Source organism: Drosophila sechellia, chromosome 2L (assembly GCF_004382195.2).
Source record: "Drosophila sechellia strain sech25 chromosome 2L, ASM438219v1, whole genome shotgun sequence".
NCBI lineage: Eukaryota > Metazoa > Arthropoda > Insecta > Diptera > Drosophilidae > Drosophila > Drosophila sechellia.
The window spans coordinates 24,764,134-24,782,517 of NC_045949.1; the positions used below are offsets into that span (position 1 = coordinate 24,764,134).

General features: G+C 39.7%; 3 protein-coding genes across 16 annotated transcripts in view; 2 read left to right on the forward strand and 1 right to left on the reverse strand.

Annotated features, from left to right (window-relative positions):
* Window positions 1-18,384, forward strand: part of LOC116800539 (lachesin) — a 371,289-nt gene that overhangs the window by 238,079 nt on the left and 114,826 nt on the right. The gene's annotated exons all lie outside the window — the stretch shown is intronic.
* LOC116800553 lies at window positions 1,736-3,477 on the forward strand. The gene is made up of 2 exons (XM_032716128.1): window positions 1,736-3,242; window positions 3,298-3,477. The coding sequence occupies exons 1-2, from the start codon at window positions 2,034-2,036 to the stop codon at window positions 3,307-3,309; spliced, it is 1,221 nt and encodes a 406-aa protein (XP_032572019.1). The 5' UTR covers window positions 1,736-2,033; the 3' UTR covers window positions 3,310-3,477.
* On the reverse strand, window positions 4,988-5,953 carry LOC116800558 (cold shock protein 1-like). Its single transcript, XM_032716148.1, has 2 exons — window positions 5,086-5,953; window positions 4,988-5,030 (listed from the first exon to the last, which is right to left on the reverse strand). Exons 1-2 carry the CDS (start codon window positions 5,335-5,337, stop codon window positions 5,019-5,021), a joined length of 264 nt encoding a protein of 87 aa, XP_032572039.1. The 5' UTR covers window positions 5,338-5,953; the 3' UTR covers window positions 4,988-5,018.

Here is an 18,384-nt window from a genome sequence, read left to right on the forward strand (position 1 = left end):
TTTGATCCTTGCCTTGGAAGATTACTAAATTGTCTTCAAACGTATTTGATTCCACTATCAAAATATTCGTGCATCTACTAAGAGCATCAACATGCTGCATCCTTTTACCCTCTCTATGTATGAGCTCATAATCGTAGTTCTGGAGCTCTAACGCCCATCTAGCTATTCGCGGATTAAGTTCAATCTTGTTAAGCGTCAAAGTAAGAGAATTACAATCAGTTATAATTTTAAAGCGTTTTCCGTACAAATATATTCTAAATCTTCGCAGTGCGTGAATAATTGCCATTGTTTCCAATTCGAAACTGTGATATTTTGCCTCAGCGACTGTTGTTCGCTTTGAAAAATAAAATATTGGGTGTAATTTTCCATCCTCTTTTTTTTGACATAACACCGCACCGAAACCAAGAGCGCTTGCATCACAGTGCAGTTCTATTTCGTCTTTGAAATTATAAATTGCTAAGACCGGTGCCTGCACCAGCTTTTCCTTAAGAGTTGAGAAACAGCTCATTTCCTTTTCTCCAAATTAAAATTTTTCATCTTTTCTCAAAAGGTCATATAAAGGTTTCGCTAATGTTGAAAAATCTTTTATAAATCTACGGAAGCCCAGAAAACTTTGAACGGCTTGTATTTTGTCTGGAACTGGAAAATGCTGTATGGCATCTATTCCTTTGTCATCAGCCCTAATGCCTTCACCATTTATAATGAATCCTAAATATTTAATATTTGTCTGAAGGAACTCACGTTTATCCATTCGTAATTCCAATTTATTTTGAGCTAATCTGATAAACACTTCCTTTAAGGTTTCTAAATGCTCCTCCGAGTTCTTGCTAGCAATCATGATGTCGTCCATGTATACAATTACTTTGTTATCCCTTATAAGATCCTCGAAAATTTTGTTTACAAACCTTTGGAACACCGCCGATGCAATTTTTAGGCCCATTGGCATTCTGAAAAATTCGAATTGGCCTAACGGTGTAACAAATGAGGTGTATTTAACTGATTCCTTATTAACGAATACATGAAAATAACCGTTTTTTAAATCGAGCTTCGAAAAAACTTTTTTGTTGACTAGCTTGTCTAAAAGGTCATCGATAAGCGGTATCGGATAATTGTCTTTAATTAAAACTTTGTTCAGTTTTCTAAAGTCTATACATAGCTGTATGTCTCCTGTTTTCTTTTTGACTAAAACAATTGTTGAAGCATATTCTGATTCACTAGGTTGAATAATTCCCTCTTTTAAATAGTCATCTAATAGTTTTTGTAATTTTTCTTTTTCTGAGTAGGCAAGTCTTCTTGGGGCGCAGTTAAATGGTTTTGACGTTTCTAAACAAAGTTTTATTTCGCATTTGACTAAAGGATCGGTAGGCTTATTAACGCTTAAGTAGTTGCGTTTAATAATCTCCTTTAACTGACTGTTTAAGGCTTGGTTATTGTTTTTCCGCATATGAAGTTCATTTGCTCATCCTCTAAGTGATCAATGCTACAAATTTCTCTAACAGCTTCTTCATAACTGGGCACAACCGCAGCATAAAGTCCGGAATCCGTCGTGAAGTTGGCTAAAGGCATAACTGTTTCGATGACCGTTTTGCTACCTGCTTCGTTAACAGTTTGACTAACTACACTACTCGCTTCGTTGGCTGTTTTACTAACTGTCTTATTAACTGTTTCATTATCCATTTGACTAACTGTTTCATCAACCTCTTCGTTAACTGTCTCCCTAACTGTTGTAGTAGGCTGCTCCTTCTACCCTCTTCCTTTACTCTTAGTCATACATTCCTAGTCATACATACCTAATTATACATAGCCAATCTAGTCATAAGCTTATACATTCATAACCCCATCCTTACTATATACATACATACAAATATTATCGAGAAACTTATCGACTTATCGACTCGCCACTCTGCAGAGAGCGCGGCAGTCAGTCGCTGTTGAACCAAGCTAGAGTACAGATCGAAATAAAAGAGACAATTGAAATAGTTAACTTCTGTAAACGGCGGCTAAAATCTCAGAAGTGGGATTAATAATCCAAAATGGACGATAAAATCATCCTGAACGAGTTTTCGCTGACAACTCTAAAAGATTGGCTACGTATTCTGGGCCAAAATACGGAGGGCACAAAAGCCGAATTAATCGCGAGGCTGCAAGACATCCCAACGGCAGTTCGGGGCGATTGTCCACCGGAGCACCCCCAGAAAAACGCTCCACCAAGAAACGAAATTTTTTCTTCACTGGATTTCCAGAATTGTGAAATTAACACCGATCACGTAAGTGTGAATGCGATGAACAGAAAAGGATCAACCGAAACTGGCAGTGAGAGGGAGACAAACATGTTCGAGCTACAGCAACTACGCGCAGAGCTAGCAGAAGCGAAGGCAATGCTTAACGGAACACGATCGAGCTTGCAGTTCCAAGAACAACAACAACCAGAGCAAAGCAAGGCTACAGTTAGTTCCGTTATCCAGACGGCGCAGTTTACGCAGGCTGGCGCCACAAAAGAGAACACAACATTTCACTCGCCGCAGCGATCCAACGAGAGAGCGGAGAGCCAGCGTTTTCCAGTTGATGTTCTCGCTCTCGCCAAAGAGACGATAACCGATTACGATGGGAAAACTTGCGCGCGTGCCTGGATAACAGTGGTCAAAAATATCGCACGCACTTTCAACATCGATGACAACCATTTACGCATCTTACTCATCACTAAACTTAAAGGAAACGCGCAAGTCTGGTTACATGCGCACCCTGCTCGATTGATCGAACCAATTGACAATTTGCTTGATCAATTGTCATTGACTTTTGGCGAGCAATCATCCAAGGCTGAGATCCGGCGAAAATTCGAGAGTCGCAAGTGGAAAACCGAGGAGAATTTCTGCAGTTATTACGATGAGAAGATGGCTCTCTCAAATGGGATAAACATCGACGACGACGAACTACTGGACCAGGTGATAGCGGGCATACCGCTGCAAAATTTCCGTACCCAAGCACGGATTCAATGCTTCTCTACTCCATCGGAGATGCTACGCGCATTTTTGAACATCCGTTTGCCAGCTCGGAGGGAGCCACCTGTACAGCCAACCGACTACAAAGATACCATACGATGCGCAAACTGTAATTCAAGAGGACACAAAGCTGACATCTGCAAGAAGCCCAAACGTGAACCAGGTTCGTGCTACGCCTGTGGACAACTTGGACACCTGGTGGCACAATGTCCCACAAGGAAGAGCGTTTCAACTAATAATTATGTAAGATGGTTTAAAATTAATTTTTTTGAAAATGCTTATAAGCCTATAATTTTAGAATGCCTCATAGACTCTGGCAGTCCTATATCTATCATTAAAAAGTCACTTATTAACGAGACAATGAAGTTAGCCCTACTTAATACTTGCTATTTTGGTTTAAACAACTGTATTCTCAAAACACATGGACAAACCACATGTTATGTATTGAAAGGATCAATAAAAATATATTTTCGTTTAATCATTGTTTGCGACCAGTCTATGAGGTATAATGTTATTCTCGGCAGAGATTTTTTAACTGCATGCAATTTAAATTTAGACCCGTACAACTTGGGAATGATTGCGTTGAGAAAACCCATGGAAATAAACAAAAGATCAATGTATACTGAAAATGATAGTCCTGAGAAATCGTTAGAAAATGAAATTGTTAGTTAAAAATCGTTAGAAAATGCAATTGTTAGTCCAAAATCGTTAGAAAATGAAATTGTTAGTTCACAATCGTTAGAAAATGCAATTGTTAGTTCAAAATCGTTAGAAAATGCAATTGTTAGTCCAAAATCGTTAGAAAATGCAATTGTTAGTTCACAATCGTTAGAAAATGCAATTGTTAGTCCAAAATCGTTAGAAAATGAAATTGTTAGTTCACAATCGTTAGAAAATGAAATTGTTAGTCCGAAATCGTTAGAAAATAAAATCGTTAATCAACAGCATAAAGAAACTCTGTACAAAATAGAAAGTATAATTTATGAAACTCTGTACGAAATAGAAAGTATAATTTAAGAAACTCTGTACAAAATAGAAAGTATAATTTAAGAAACTCTGTACGAAATAGAAAGTATAATTTAAGAAACTCTGTACGAAATAGAAAGTATAATTTAAGAAGCAATTGTAAAACAAAGAAATCAAACAAGAAGAAAAGAATACCTAAAAAATGTTTAAGACCGCTTAAAAGTATCTCTACTAAGAAGAATAAAATGAGAAACAGGACCCTTAGCTTTAAGAAACGTTAATTGTTATAAAATCCTACGATCGGGAGATCTAGTTGTCAGGACGGACGAGTTGTAGTAGGCTGCTCCTTCTACCCTTCCTTTACTCTTAGTCATACATTCCTAGTCATACATACCTAATTATACATAGCCAATCTAGTCATAAGCTTATACATTCATACACCCAACCTTACTATATACATACATACAAATATTATCGAGAAACTTATCGACTGATCGACTCGCCACTCTGCAGAGAGGGCGGCAGTCAGTCGCTGTTGAACCAAGCTAGAGTACAGATCGAAATAAAAGAGACAATTGAAATAGTTAACTTCTGTAAACGGCGGCTAAACTGTTTTGCTAACTGTCTCATTAACTGTTTCACTAACTGTTTCACTAACTGTTTCACTAACTGTTTCACTAACTGTTTCACTAACTGTTTCACTAACTGTTTCACTGACTAATTCACTAACTAATTCACTAACTGTTTCACTAACAATAGAACTGACTGTTTTACTATTTGCTTTTCTATATCTTTTACTATCGACTGGGTTGACCGTTATCCTTCCCAAGGCGTCTGGATCCAGTTTCAACTGGCACGCTTCCATGAAATTTCGTCCAAGAACTACATTATGACTCATAGACTCGTCTGGGACCACGTACAAATAAAAATAACATTTAACTTTTTCTTTTATAATGTAACATAAGAGCCCAAAATAGGTTTCTGAAGCGGATTCTAAATTAATTTCCTTGGATAGATTGCTTAACTTTGTAAATGATATTGGACTCCCTGTGTCTATGAGGCATTCTGTAGTTAATGGGATTTTATAGCTATTGTGAAAAAAAATCTTGACAAGTCTTACATAATTGTTGATATTGGCGCTCTTGCGCTCCGGGCATTGTCCGACGAAGTGTCCAAATGCCCCACAGGCATAGCAGGATCCGGGCTCCCTCTTTGGCTTGAGACACTCCCTGGCGAAGTGCCCTTTGGAGTTGCACTTGGCACAACGTAAGCCCTTATTGGCTGCACCTCCTCCAGTAAGGCGCTTTGATGAACTGCTCCCTGTTTTGTGCTTCGGCAGACGGACTTCCGAGAAAGCCCGCAGAATTTGCATCGGCTCGGAGAAACACTGTATGCGCGCCTGGTTGCGCAACGCTGGTGCTGGGATTCCTTCAATGATGTTTTAGAGGATCTCCTCTAGATCGATGTTGATGTCGTTGGCCAGCATCACCTTGTCCTCGAAGTAAACAGCAAATTTCTCATCCGGATGCCATTCGCGTTTTTGAAATGCGTTCCTCAGTTCCCCTTTTGACATCTTGACCTCGAATGTCAAGATTAACTGTTCGCACAGCTGGTCGGTCGATTCTAGGATGCGTGTGGCTCTTGCGTGCAGCCAGCGCTGTGCGTTTCCTTTTAGTTTGGCAATTAGCAGCATGTGCATGCATCCGTCGTCCAAATTGTAAATCTTTCCGATGTTCTGAAACTGCGTGACCCAATTGCGCGCACATAAGCTGCCGTCAAACTCCATCGTTACCTCTTTTGCCAAGGCAAGCGATGTTGCAGGAGATTCCAGAAGCTTGTTTACAGTTCGACTCTGGTGCTGAACAACACTACCAGCGGTTTCTTTTCCAACACTGGTATGTCCCATATCGATGTTATCGGCGGCGATAGTCACCTTGGTGCTGTTAACATTGGCGTCGGTGCTGTTAGCGCATATGTTAACATTGCCGTGGTTTCCGCTGCTGTTGTTGTCGATGACGTCATTGATCTGGCGAGCATGAGAAAACTTGCTCTTGTGCGCGTCGTCGATATCCGCTTGGATCCTCTGCAGCACAGCCATGTTTGCCTCTATCTCGTCTGCTGCTGATCCGTTATTTGGCGGTGAATCGCCACGCGTTTCTGGGGAAATGGCCTGCAGACGCACTATTAGTTCCGCTTTTGTGCCGGAAGTCTGGCGTCCAAGAGCTTCCAACCACTTCTTTAGTTGGAGCACTGAGAATTGATTCCATTTAGTGTCAGGCATAGTGGGTAATGACCACTTCTGGTGTTGTGGACGCCGAAAAATGAATATATGTACTCCATCCTTTAAATAATTTCACAATCCCTTTATTCGACTTTTCCCTTTAAGCACACGCTTCCGAATGCCGCGTCTCGCGTATTCCTCTTTTCTTATGCTCTCTGAAGTGTGTATGCGTTTGTGAGTGAGCTAGGTATACATTCTTATCTCTTAATGCTAGCTTATAAGTAAGAGCGAGATAATAATAATATTCTTATTCCTATCGGGGATATGATCGTATGCTTCTCTCTACCACTATGGGCTTCATACCTAAGACTATGCTACTACATGGTACAGTGGGCCTTATGAGTGTTCATCCTACCACAATATATTTACGCATAAAGTAACCAAATCATCTCCAAATACTCCAAATATTTCGATTTAAATAATTTAAAATGGATTTTAAAGTAGAAGGTATTCACTTTGTATACAAAAACTAATAATTAACTAATCGGTTGGCCTTTTTATTGTCTTTTCTTATGGGTATTTTCATGTTTACTTAAACTTTTAGTTGTGTTTCTCATAAATGCAGAGCTAGACTCATTATATATTAAATTAAGCATAGTTTTAAGATAATAAAAGTGTTGAGTTTAGCTGCGGAAACTTGCGGATGAGCTTGTAATATTGAATCTACTAAACGCCTATATTGGTTATTTTTGGGTTAAGTTTGTGTCGTTTTGTCTTTTGTGTTTGTGTATAATCTTCCATGTTAATTTAACTTTTATTATATTAAACAAGTAATTATATTGATTGGTTTAAATTTATTTTTGCTTATGGAAGACGATTCAGAGCTCTGTGTGTTTCCACACCTATATATTTTAGATTTATGGTGCACAAAGAAGGGTACCCACGGAAAGAAATACAAGAAGTCATCAGTACAATGTAATATTGAAAATAGCGGACACATGCCTATAGTAACTGAATGAACTGAATGTGTTGAAAAAATTTGTCAAGTATATTTGAGCTTCAAGCCGAGGTAGTCGAAACACTCACTGATGATTGTGTTATAAAAATATTTTTACTAATTGAAAAGTGGAGATTTAATGGAAGTGCCGGTCATAGCGAATATAATCAAAAGTTTTCCAATAATGATTTACAGGATACAAGTTTATTTGTTACATCCTACGTACCTCTCCAACTAATTTCAAAAGACAAACTAATTTCGAAAAGACCAACAAATAATTTGGAAAAACTACAGACCATCGTCAACACGTTACTGCAACCAGTACGATATCAATTTAAAAAAGAGACAACCAAACTTCTGAATCCAACTGATGTATTTAAAAATGATAAAAAGATAAATGTTAAACATAGCTAATAACTAACCATGGTGGATGGGAAAATATGCAACGCCTTAAGTGGAATCTTCGTCTATGAAATGTTACTTATGTGGAGTAAGTCCCACAGAAATGAATAACTTGGCAAAATAGGCAAGAGTAAAGACGTAAAAACTAATTTTTTTTTAATTTGGTTTATCTAAACTTCATTATTAATTAATTGTTATCATAATGTTTATTATCATTACCTTAAATTAATAATAATTGCAATAATTTAATATTTCATCACTTTGTTTATATTTGTTTCTGGTTATGTTGGAGCTTGGGGGTTCCCTGGGGGAGGTATATAACGCCAAATCATATTCATGTTTGTTCAAATGTGGTAAATTTTAAAAATATTTTTTAGACCATAAGTTACGATTTTATCAGTCTTCTATGATGTATGGTGATGTTATAATTGACTTAACAAAATGCTGTATACTTTTACGGAGGGAATAATATTTTGTTTGCTGAAAAAATGGGTTTGGATGGCCCCAATCTCAAAAATCTTTTTCGCATGTTTTCATAAGCTCTATTAGATGCCTGAAACAAAATCTTAGGCTTCTAGCTATACTGGAAGTATTTATGGCCGCTGCTTTATACAAGCGCAACCACTGAGCTTGGGTCCTAAAAATTGTGTTTTCTGCATTGATAAAAAACATTTTTACATTTTACATTACTTTTTGGAATTTTCTTTACGTTCTATTCGATGAAAACCTGACATTTTTAAAAATGTAAAATTTTGTTTACAATTTGGCGGAATTCGGTTACTAAGCGCCATTTTAGTTTTGTTTTTTGGTAATGACTTTTTTGGAACAAATAATAGTGAACTGTTGTATTCTGAATCTGAAGGCACTGCTATTTTCTCTCTAAGTAATTATATCTCGTTCTGGTAGAGTATACGAGATTCGTCGAAAAGTAGGTAAGACTTAAGCGGTATATATATATATATATTATTGATCAGAATCAACAGCTGAGTCGATCATAACCAGCCCGTCTTTTATAAATTTCTATCGATTCACCTAAAACTGCCTCGCAGACACTTCTAAAAAATCTCTTGATTTCGATTGTTATACCAAAAACACCTTGGCCACGCTCTTTCTTACAACTAAAAAACGCCCAAAACTGTCACGCCCACACTTTTGAACAATTTTAAAATTTGTTCTCATTTGATATTGAATATCTATCTTTATCCAAAAAATGATAGAATTTCGCTTTCGCATTTCCACTACCCAAGTAACGGGTATCTGATAGTCGGGGGATCTCTACTATAACTTTTTTTTGGTCAAGTTTATTTGGTCATGTGCCCTTTGCTGTGCTGATGCGATTTTTTCCCTAATCCGCACTGGAGACTGCGTGAATTACGTCTCTCGTTTATCGATGAATGGATTGATCCGTTGTACTTTATGGCTGTAAGGAGAATGTTTTCGATGGTATCCTCTATCTGTGTTTCCAACTTATAAGCGCATGCTATATCCCCAAGAGTGCACTCCTTGTTTTCTTGGATGCCGATCATGTTTACTCATAACAAAAATTCTAAAGTTTGCAGCTTTATCCGACATTAACCGTCCCATTTTTGGAAAAATAGTCCGTAAGCATCTTTTTTGCATTTTCTTACGCTGCTCTGTTTTCGCGATTATGATTACAATATTTTGCAATGTCTGAAGGTGGTAATGAAAGCCAGAATGGCTAGCTCGCACTGAATTGCGTTGGATACGTTGGCGTTTAATGCATCTTAATTGATTAATTTCTTAGAATGTGATGTAATCGGAAAAGTTGTGACTTTTGTCTTAAACAAAATAGTTTGGTTCCGAAAACAATACAATGGTTTGTCCGTTGCGTCAATGGTATATTTGAGGATAGTGGCAGCATCCCGTTCCGGTCCTATAAAATATGTTTACGTTGTAAAAGCTTTCCAGCGCTTTAATTTTACGCTTTTTTGGTACTGAAAAGGTTAATGGCTGGTGGTCTATATGAAAGTTAACTTAACTCCTGTGGTGTCCATCCAATGGCGAGAGGCCCACGCTCATTTATGGAAACATTTACCGCGAGATCTCACAATGTTTGTGAGATAATTGTTATCGAGCGGCAGCCTTGAGATAGTACCGCTCTCAGTCCGTAGCCCGATGCGTCTGGTTGTGAGGTCTAAAGGCTTGTAATTTCGGTAGAACAACATTACAACTCCGTAGAAAATCCCGTTTTGAAGCAGCAACAGTATCATGCTAGACCTAAAAATTATGTAAAGGCGAATTGGGTTTTTAAGATATGGTCTTCCTTCAAATGGGACAAGATTATTACTTCATCAGTTTATGTGCGGAGTACGTCATCAATGTGCCTCCATAAAACATAACTTTCTATTTTTCCGTCGATGGACTTTATTATATACAGGGGCTCGTCGTAATGGGCCGCTTTCACGATTTCTATTCTATTTCGTAAACAATAAAGTCTCGCGTTAAACAGCCTTGAGTATTAACTTTATATGAATTGTAGATATATGAACCGCCGCTCCGGTATGTTATTTTCCAGTTGAACTCCGTTAAACCAAAGACACTAGAATAACAAGATGCGTAACGCCATACGATTTTCCAGGCTCTCTCGAGTTTTTGTTCGAGAGAGACAGAGAGAAGAGCGCTACAGCGAGCAGCTCTTTTCTACGCATACAGTGATAGCAGACAACTGTATGTGTGCACACGTATGCTCATGCATTGTAAATTTGGCAAAATATGCCGTTCACCTTAGAAGTTCTTAGACTTTAAATCTATATTATTTTTGCCACCATGTGAAAATTCTTTTTTGGCATTGCCCTAATGTTATTAATTTTTAAATATAGCTTAGAAATAGTGTAATGACCCGCTTAATCACAGTAATACACGTTAGGGTTAATAGCTTGTACTAAGTTCGTTTATTTGGATAAATGATATTCGAACACCCACGCCGCTTCGCAGTTCGCACCAGAATAATCCCTTCTCTCACTCCGACGCTGGGCGATCGTTAGCGCCTGTCCCGTCGCTGCTGTCTCGATGCTTGGTTGTTGGCAATGCCGGTCGCCACATCCCTCCTTTATTGACGAGTTTTAGCTTTAATGGCGGCAGGGGTGGCTGGATCCCGAGGCCTCCTTCTGTGGGCTGAAGTACTGCGACCTCCGAAGTTGGTGTTGATTCCGGTAGGCTGACATCTGATTGCGGCGTTGGGCAGGAGGCTGGATACGTCTGGCTAGCCGGGACTTTCTTAAGATGTGAGGCATTTCTTGTTAGTTTTCTACCACCCCCTTCGATCACCACAATTTTATTGTGTCGTTCTAACACCGTAAATTCCGTCTTGTCGAAGTTTGATGTAAGTTTGTTTGGGAACACTACGTTTTTCAAAAGTACCTTGTCGCCCACTTCTATATCGACTTCCTTTGCCCCTCTTCTTTTGTCGGCTGCCTGCTTTCCCTTATATTTTTCAATAATGTCTTTATCTCTTTCCCCAGAGTCTAAGGTTTTTTCGTAGATATCCCCAATGCTGGTATTTTGTCACGGATGACTCTGCTGATCATTAGCTTTGTGGGCGCTGACCCTGTTGTTCCATGTGGGGTTACATTATACATCAAAATAAACTTTTGGATTTCCTCTTTGTAGTTTTTCCCATTTGCGTATGCTATTTTTAGACGTTTCACGAGGGCTCTGTTCATGTTCTCAACTTCCCCGTTTGCTTGCGGCCAATTCGGTGGGGTCCTAACCTGTTCAATGCCGCACGCTTTGCAGTAGTTAGAAAACTCCTCGCTAACATACTGGCGTCCATTATCAGTTCGTAGGTAGTCAGGATATCCCAGTCTACAAAAGATTTCTTTCATTGCCTCTATCAGGGTCGTTGAAGATATGGTTTTAAGAAACTTATGCTCCATATATCGTGAGAAATAGTCAATAAAGACTAGAACATATTCATTGTTAGGTAACGGACCTAGCAAATCCGACGCTACCCAAATCCACGGGCCAGTGGGAAAAGGATTTCTATCCATAGGGGGTGGTCGGATGTCTTGAGATACCAGGCAACAATCTCTGCAAGCCTTGACAAACTTTTCTGCCTCTCGGTCTATTTGTGGACACCATACTTTGGAACGCAGGCGGCGTTTCATTGCTGTCTCGCCGGGATGACCTTCGTGGGCTAACTGCAGTATTTTCATTCTTAGAGATCTTGGCACGACTACGCGGTTTCCCCTCAAAAGGAGCGAGCCAACCCCTGACAGCTCGTTACGAAATGGATAGAAGCTCACTGAACTATCAGGCTTCCAGGAGTCGTCCTCCAGGCAACTGATTGCGTCCATAATCTCTTCATCCCTCTTGGAAGATTCTCCTATTTCCGAGATTGTCATAGATTTTGGGATGGAGCTCTGTACGTCCTGAGATCGATTGGTTCTACCGTAGGTAGTTGGCAGAGACGAGACAACGCATCTGATATGTTGTCTCTTCCGGATTTATAGATAACGGTGAACGTATATGCCTGGTGTCGCAGCAGTCACCTTTCAATGCGGGCCGGGGGCTTGGATGTTGGTTTGAAAATGGCTTCCAAGGGTTTGTGATCGGTTACGAGTTCGAAGTGCAGGCCTGCCAGAAAGTAATAAAATTTCTCCACTGCCCAAACCAGTGCTAGGCTCTCCTTTTCCGTTTGGGAGTAGCGTTTCTCCACCTCCGACAGGGCCTTGCTAGCAAAGGTAATTATTAATGGTTCGTTGTCGACTTTGAATTGCAATAACACAGCCCCAAGGGCAACCGGGCTAGCGTCCGCAATCACCCGAGTTCGATGCCTTGGATCGAAATATGATAGTTTGGGTACCTTGGATAGGAGATTCTTAAGGTTGTTGAAAGCATTTTTCTCGGCTTCGCCCCAGGTGAATTTGTTTTCAGTTTTCAGCAGTTTTCTTAGAGGATCTGTGTGACTTGCAAGGTCCGGAATGAACTTCCCGACGTAGGTTACCAAACCGAGGAAGCTCCGTGTTTCCTCTTTGTTCTTCGGGTCTCTGAAAGATCGGATGACGTAAATTTTCTCTGGGTCGACTTCTATTCCCTTGTCGGATAAAATATGTCCGAGGAATTTTAGTTTCCTTGTCTTCCAGATGCATTTCTCTTTATTCAGTAGGACATTATTTTCCTGGAATATCTCGCATACTTCTTTTACGGCGCTGTCGATTTCGAGTTCAGTTGCGCCAAAAATGATTACGTCATCGATGAAGTTCATGGTGTTAGGTACCGTAGATAACATCTGCTCCAGAAGGCGTTGAAAAATTTCGGGAGCAGAATTAACTCCAAACATCAAACGCTTATAGCGGAAAAGTCCCCTTGGGGTTATGAACGTTGTTATCTCCCGGCTCGATTCATCAAGGGCCACTTGGTGACAGGCGTCCTTGAAGTCTAGGCGTGCGAAGAATTTCGCCTCTTTGAGTCTGGTCATAAAGCAATCGAAAGTTGGTAATGGATAGTTTTCCCGTAGGATAGCTTTGTTTGCCAGTCGCATGTCGACACATAAGCGGATGTCCCCGTTCTCCTTAAACGCAAGCACCATGGGAGATATCCAAGCACTCGGGCCCTTGACTGGTTCAATTATATCTCGACTCAGGGCTTCCCCCAGTTTTTCCATGACTTTGTCCTCGAGCGCTGCCGGGATTCGTCTCACCGGTTGTTGAACGGGTTTTACGTCATAATCGATAGAGAGCCTTACTTCAATGTTTTTCCATTTCGGAAAAGGCTCTATTTCTTCAATCCGGTTAATGTTTCTTCCCAGTCGGAGGACTTTTAACTCGATAGCTGTGTCTCGGCCCAACAGAGATTGTTCTCAATTTTCAATCACGTAAAATGAAGCAATCCCTTCGGCACCCGGCTCGACGGAAATTGGGGCCTCGAAAATACACATTACTCGAAGTAATTTACTAGAGGCATAGGCTCGGAATTGCTTTTCTGTATGGGTTCTTACGTTAAAGACTGTGGCTTTTCTCTTCACTAGCAGAGACCAGTCCGCGTGGCTGATAAGGTGAAACTTGCACCCCGAGTCAATGATTAAAGGAATTTCACGGCCTCCCACTCGGCATCGTATGAACTCCTCTTCATCCTCGCTTGACACTCGAAAGCAATGTGCCTCGCCCTTTTTCAGTTTGGAGCTGGTGGCCTCCTCTTCGACAGATCGTATATACGTGCGAGGCCTTTTTAGGTTATTCCTTTGGGACTTAGGGAATCGGCTGTTCAGGTTAGTTCGGCACTTCCTGGCATAGTGTCCAGGCTTCGAGCATTTATTGCAAGTCACATTTCTTGCCGGACATGATGGGTCATTGTGTGTGTGTCCGAATTTTCCACATCTGGGACATTCCCCACTCTGCTTGAAACCACGATGTGCAATTTTACAGATGGGTTCCGCAATTGGTCTTGATGTCATTTCTTTTGATTCCTTGTTGATCTGCTCCTCAACCTGACATACTTCGATCACTTCCTTTAGTGAATTTTCCTTCCCCAGGAGTCTTTTCTTGAGGTCTAGAGGTGCCCACACATCTATAATTTTATCCTTAAGACATATATCCTCAATCTCCGCTTTTGAGGATCCGAATGCACATCGTTGCATTTGTTGACGGAGTCGCAGCAAGAAATCCCCAAAGCTTTCTGTGTCCAACGGTGTCAGGCTTCTGAATAGATGTCTCTCAAACGTTGAGTTCTGCTTCGGTGAGACGTGTTTATTTAGATGGTCGATGAGGATTTTGTAGATGTCTTCTTTATTTCCGTCGCTGGGCTCAACCAGCGCACCAGGTAGGGAGTACACTCCCAAAAGCAGTAGCTTACTCCTCTTCTGCTTCTCGGTAACAATGCCCTCGGCCTCGAGGTATATTGTAAACGCCCTCAACCACTTCTCCCATTCATTTCGGAGGATTGCCTTGTCGATCACCTCGCACAGAAACGGTTTAATGACACTGTCGGTCATTTTAAATACGGGACCTAGACTTGGGGTTTACAACAAAATACATTATTAGGTTTATGACTTGACTTGTAATTAATACCCGGCCCTCTTAGGAGCTTGTAATTATTACCCAGTCTCAGTTCAATAATACCTCCAATTTACATTTGGGGTTTAGTTGTTTACGTTTTTCCTTTTTAATTTTATTAATTCTTTTGGCTTGTGGAGAGAATACTGCTCCACCCGACCTTTAACCTTCTGTTTACAACTCAAACCGATTACCCAGCTCTTTTCCTAAAAGCTTGTAATATTTTCTTTTTTTTTTTTTCTTTTTTTTTATTAAATTCTTTTATACAAATTTTTTTATTTATGTGAGCGAAAAATTGTGCATACAGAATCACTGATTCTGCTTTGTGCTTAAAGTCAGTTTATGTTGGCAACGTGCAATCTGCACTCACGAGGCTTATTCCTTCTCTCCTCTTTCTTAACACTTTCATGTATGTATATGCCGGTAGGCCCATTCAATCACACACACAAAATAATTTTCATTAGGGTATTCAGCCTGCGACGTGAGAAAAATTACTTGAGTCCGCACTTCGTGCCTCCAGATATGACTTTTGCAATAAACAGTTTTCATATTTTTATTTATTTTATAAATTTTTATTTTCTACTACGTATTATTTTTGTGAAATATTTTTTTTTCAATGTAATAACTTCTTTTTTTTAAATTATTGTTACAAATTTATTTAATTTACTTTAATTAATTTATATATTAAAATTTATGTTTTAAATTTTTATTTAGTATATTAGTTAACACCACAAATGTTTTGATAAGAACATCTGGAGCTGCACGCGTTTCCGCTTGCTCAACACTTGTCAACAGAGGTACTTGGGGTGGCACGAGCGTCCGGTTGCGAAACATACGTTGCACCTGCATAACATAAAAGTGCAGACGTAGCGTCTGCCCGATTTCCGTGAGAATCAGCGAGCCAGCAAAAATCAAAGGAGCGCAGCACCGACGCCGGCAGCATAGGTGGGTAGGCGAAGTTAGGTAGGGACAAATTTGTCAAACTAAAATCAGTTCTGTTTTTGCAATCAATTAATAAAGACTGTTTAGCTATTGAGCTTTTTCAATAGCTGTTGCGAATAATAAAAAACCGAAGAAAGTTTGTTTTTATGACGACAGCTTTTATTTGCGAATTGTTTAAGGCAGCTAAGGCCTAAGCTAAGTCTTTTCCGAAACACGACGAAATGGCAATTGGCGGGCAGGCAGCCGAAATGCAGCGCCTAAGCTTAACGTAGGTAGCTAACAACAACAAACAAGGGATGAGAGCCGTACAGATAAATGCGTGCGAGAGCAGCGGTTTGCACTATGGGCATCGCACCTGCTACCACTGACTAATTTGGCTTAAATATTAACAAGTATGAGATTAGTCTACTGCACAGTTTTGGCGGCTGCATGACCCAACAAAGACCTTACGGTCCTAACACAAATAAAAAAATATTTTTTTTATTTAATTGAAACTCCTCCCAACGTTAAAAAGTGCTTGTGCGCGGTTATGAAATCATGTTAAGCAAAGCGAAGTACGCGCAACCTGTAAGTGCACCCAATTGGCTGCCTTGGTTATTGTGATCACGTTCGAAGAAAGCTTTTCATCATATCTCTAGTTAACTGAGAAACCGGAAAAAAAAATCCCATAAGTGCACCCATTGGGCTGCCAAGGATTAAAACGAACCGCCGCTGATGAACGCAACCAATTGGCTGTTCCAGCGAAGCAATCAAGTCCAAGAAGCAAGCGAACTCACTTACATCGGCCTGCAGACGTTGGTCGCAGACAACTGGTTCGGTCGTGCTGGAAGAGGTACCCCAGTAGATCAGCGAAAAGGAAGACTACCTACCAGCCAGTCCAGGATGTATTTTATAATGTAAATAGTATTAAGTGAAATCAAAATCGAAAAGAAATAGATAATCAAGTTAAACAATTAAAATTTTAAAAACAAAAGGAATAAACCTTAAAATAAAAATTAGGAAAAAAATCCATTTGTAATAATTAAAATCAAACATTTTTAGGAAAAAAAACTTTCTTAACCTTAATAAACCAAATTTGTTGTTCATTAATTAAAAACAATTTACAGAAATTACAAATTATAATTTTAAAAAAAAATAAAAAGAAAAAGAACTTATAAAAATCATTATCATATTGCGAAGCAATCGAAACCTATAATATAATTATTTCTTCATTTTTGCCAATTCGGCTAACTTATTTTTGCTACTGCAGAACTAAAAATTAAAAAAGATAAAATGGCTAATCCAAATAACCTTGTAACCTTGAACACACCTGCAAACCAGCAGCAGAATCAAGTCCTTCCCATCAATATGGCTGGTCTGCAGGAAGAAATACGAGTAATGGTACAGAGAATGATAGAAGATAGGTTAAACCCAGGGATCCCTCAATTAGTGGACCAACCAGTAAACATCGAGGGGAACAACATGAACGAACTGGACAGAATTCTAGATGTAGTAAAGTGCCTTAGGGAATTTTCAGGGCAAGCAGGAGAATTCAGTTCTTGAAAAAAAAGTGTATAAAGAATCTTGCAAATTTATTCAACAACAGCCGGCTCACCTATGTACTATGGGATTCTGAACGTCATCAGGAACAAGATCGTGGGAAATGCTGATTCGGTTTTAGAATCATATCAAACCCCCTTAAACTGGACGGCTTTCTCGAAATGCTTGACGACTCATTACGCTGACAAACGAGATGTTTCAACACTCGAGTACCAAATGACGTCTCTAATACAGGGCAACCAGACGGTATCAGAATTTTATCAACGCGTGTATACTCCCTTGTCGCGGCCTTGGACACCTTTGTCAAAAGTCTCAACGGCGATTTACCAAGATTATTGGGATCCAGAGAACCAGATGACTTACCATCGGCTCTCCAGTTATGTGAGAAGTTAGAAAATCAAAAGTTCAGAATCAATTACGCCAATAATAATCACGCCAATTCAAGAAAATTCAAAGGTCCTCCTGGACCAGCACCACCCTTGCCAAGAAGAAACATACCCCAATTGGCCTATATGCCGCAAACTCCTCGGTGGGTTCATAACCCACCACAGCAACAACAGCAATATTACAGAAGTAGTAACCAACCACAGGGAAACCACTTTTCGGCACCCCCTCAAAGCCCCAAGTGCAGGCAAGACGCATAAACTACATGAACAGACCTTTTAACGACACCATAACTAAAAGACCATTGGCACAGCAGACATTTGGACAGACTGACAAAAGACAAAGAAACTTCCATGTGACAACTGGGGACGAACAGCAATACCTGGAAAACGCAGAACAATATGTGTCTGAAGTTGAGGGACTATCTATCAGCTTCCGAACATAGCGAGGCACAAGAATACAACAACGAACCATTGGAATCCGACTTCGTTTATCTTAATTTTTTAGAGTAACATCCTTCTCCTTACAGTACATAAACTGCAGAATCGGTGAGCGAGGAATGATCAAAATGCTTATAGACACAGGCTCCAATAAAAATTACATACACCCAAAATATGCAACAAACCAAAAAAAAAAAATAAAAAACCTTTCCATGTAAGATCTGTTGCTGGCACCGTTTTAGTGACTCACCACATAATAGCCAACCCGTTCGGGTTCAAAAACAGTTATCTCAAATTTTTCCTTTTGCCAGCACTCGAGTCCTTTGAGGCGCTAATAGGAAATGACACAATAAGAGAAATAGGAATAGACATATTTTCAAGGGATTCATAATGATAGCAAACAAACTAAAAATTAAATTAAATCAACAACCCACACGAGAAGTAAACAATCTCCAACTAGAACACGCCAATAACATTCAAA

Bases quoted from the DNA above. Each gene is read 5' to 3' on its own strand.
- LOC116800558 (XM_032716148.1), bottom strand. From the start codon at position 5,337: ATGCAAATTCTGCGGGCTTTCTCGGAAGTCCGTCTGCCGAAGCACAAA.
- LOC116800553 (XM_032716128.1), top strand. From the start codon at position 2,034: ATGGACGATAAAATCATCCTGAACGAGTTTTCGCTGACAACTCTAAAA.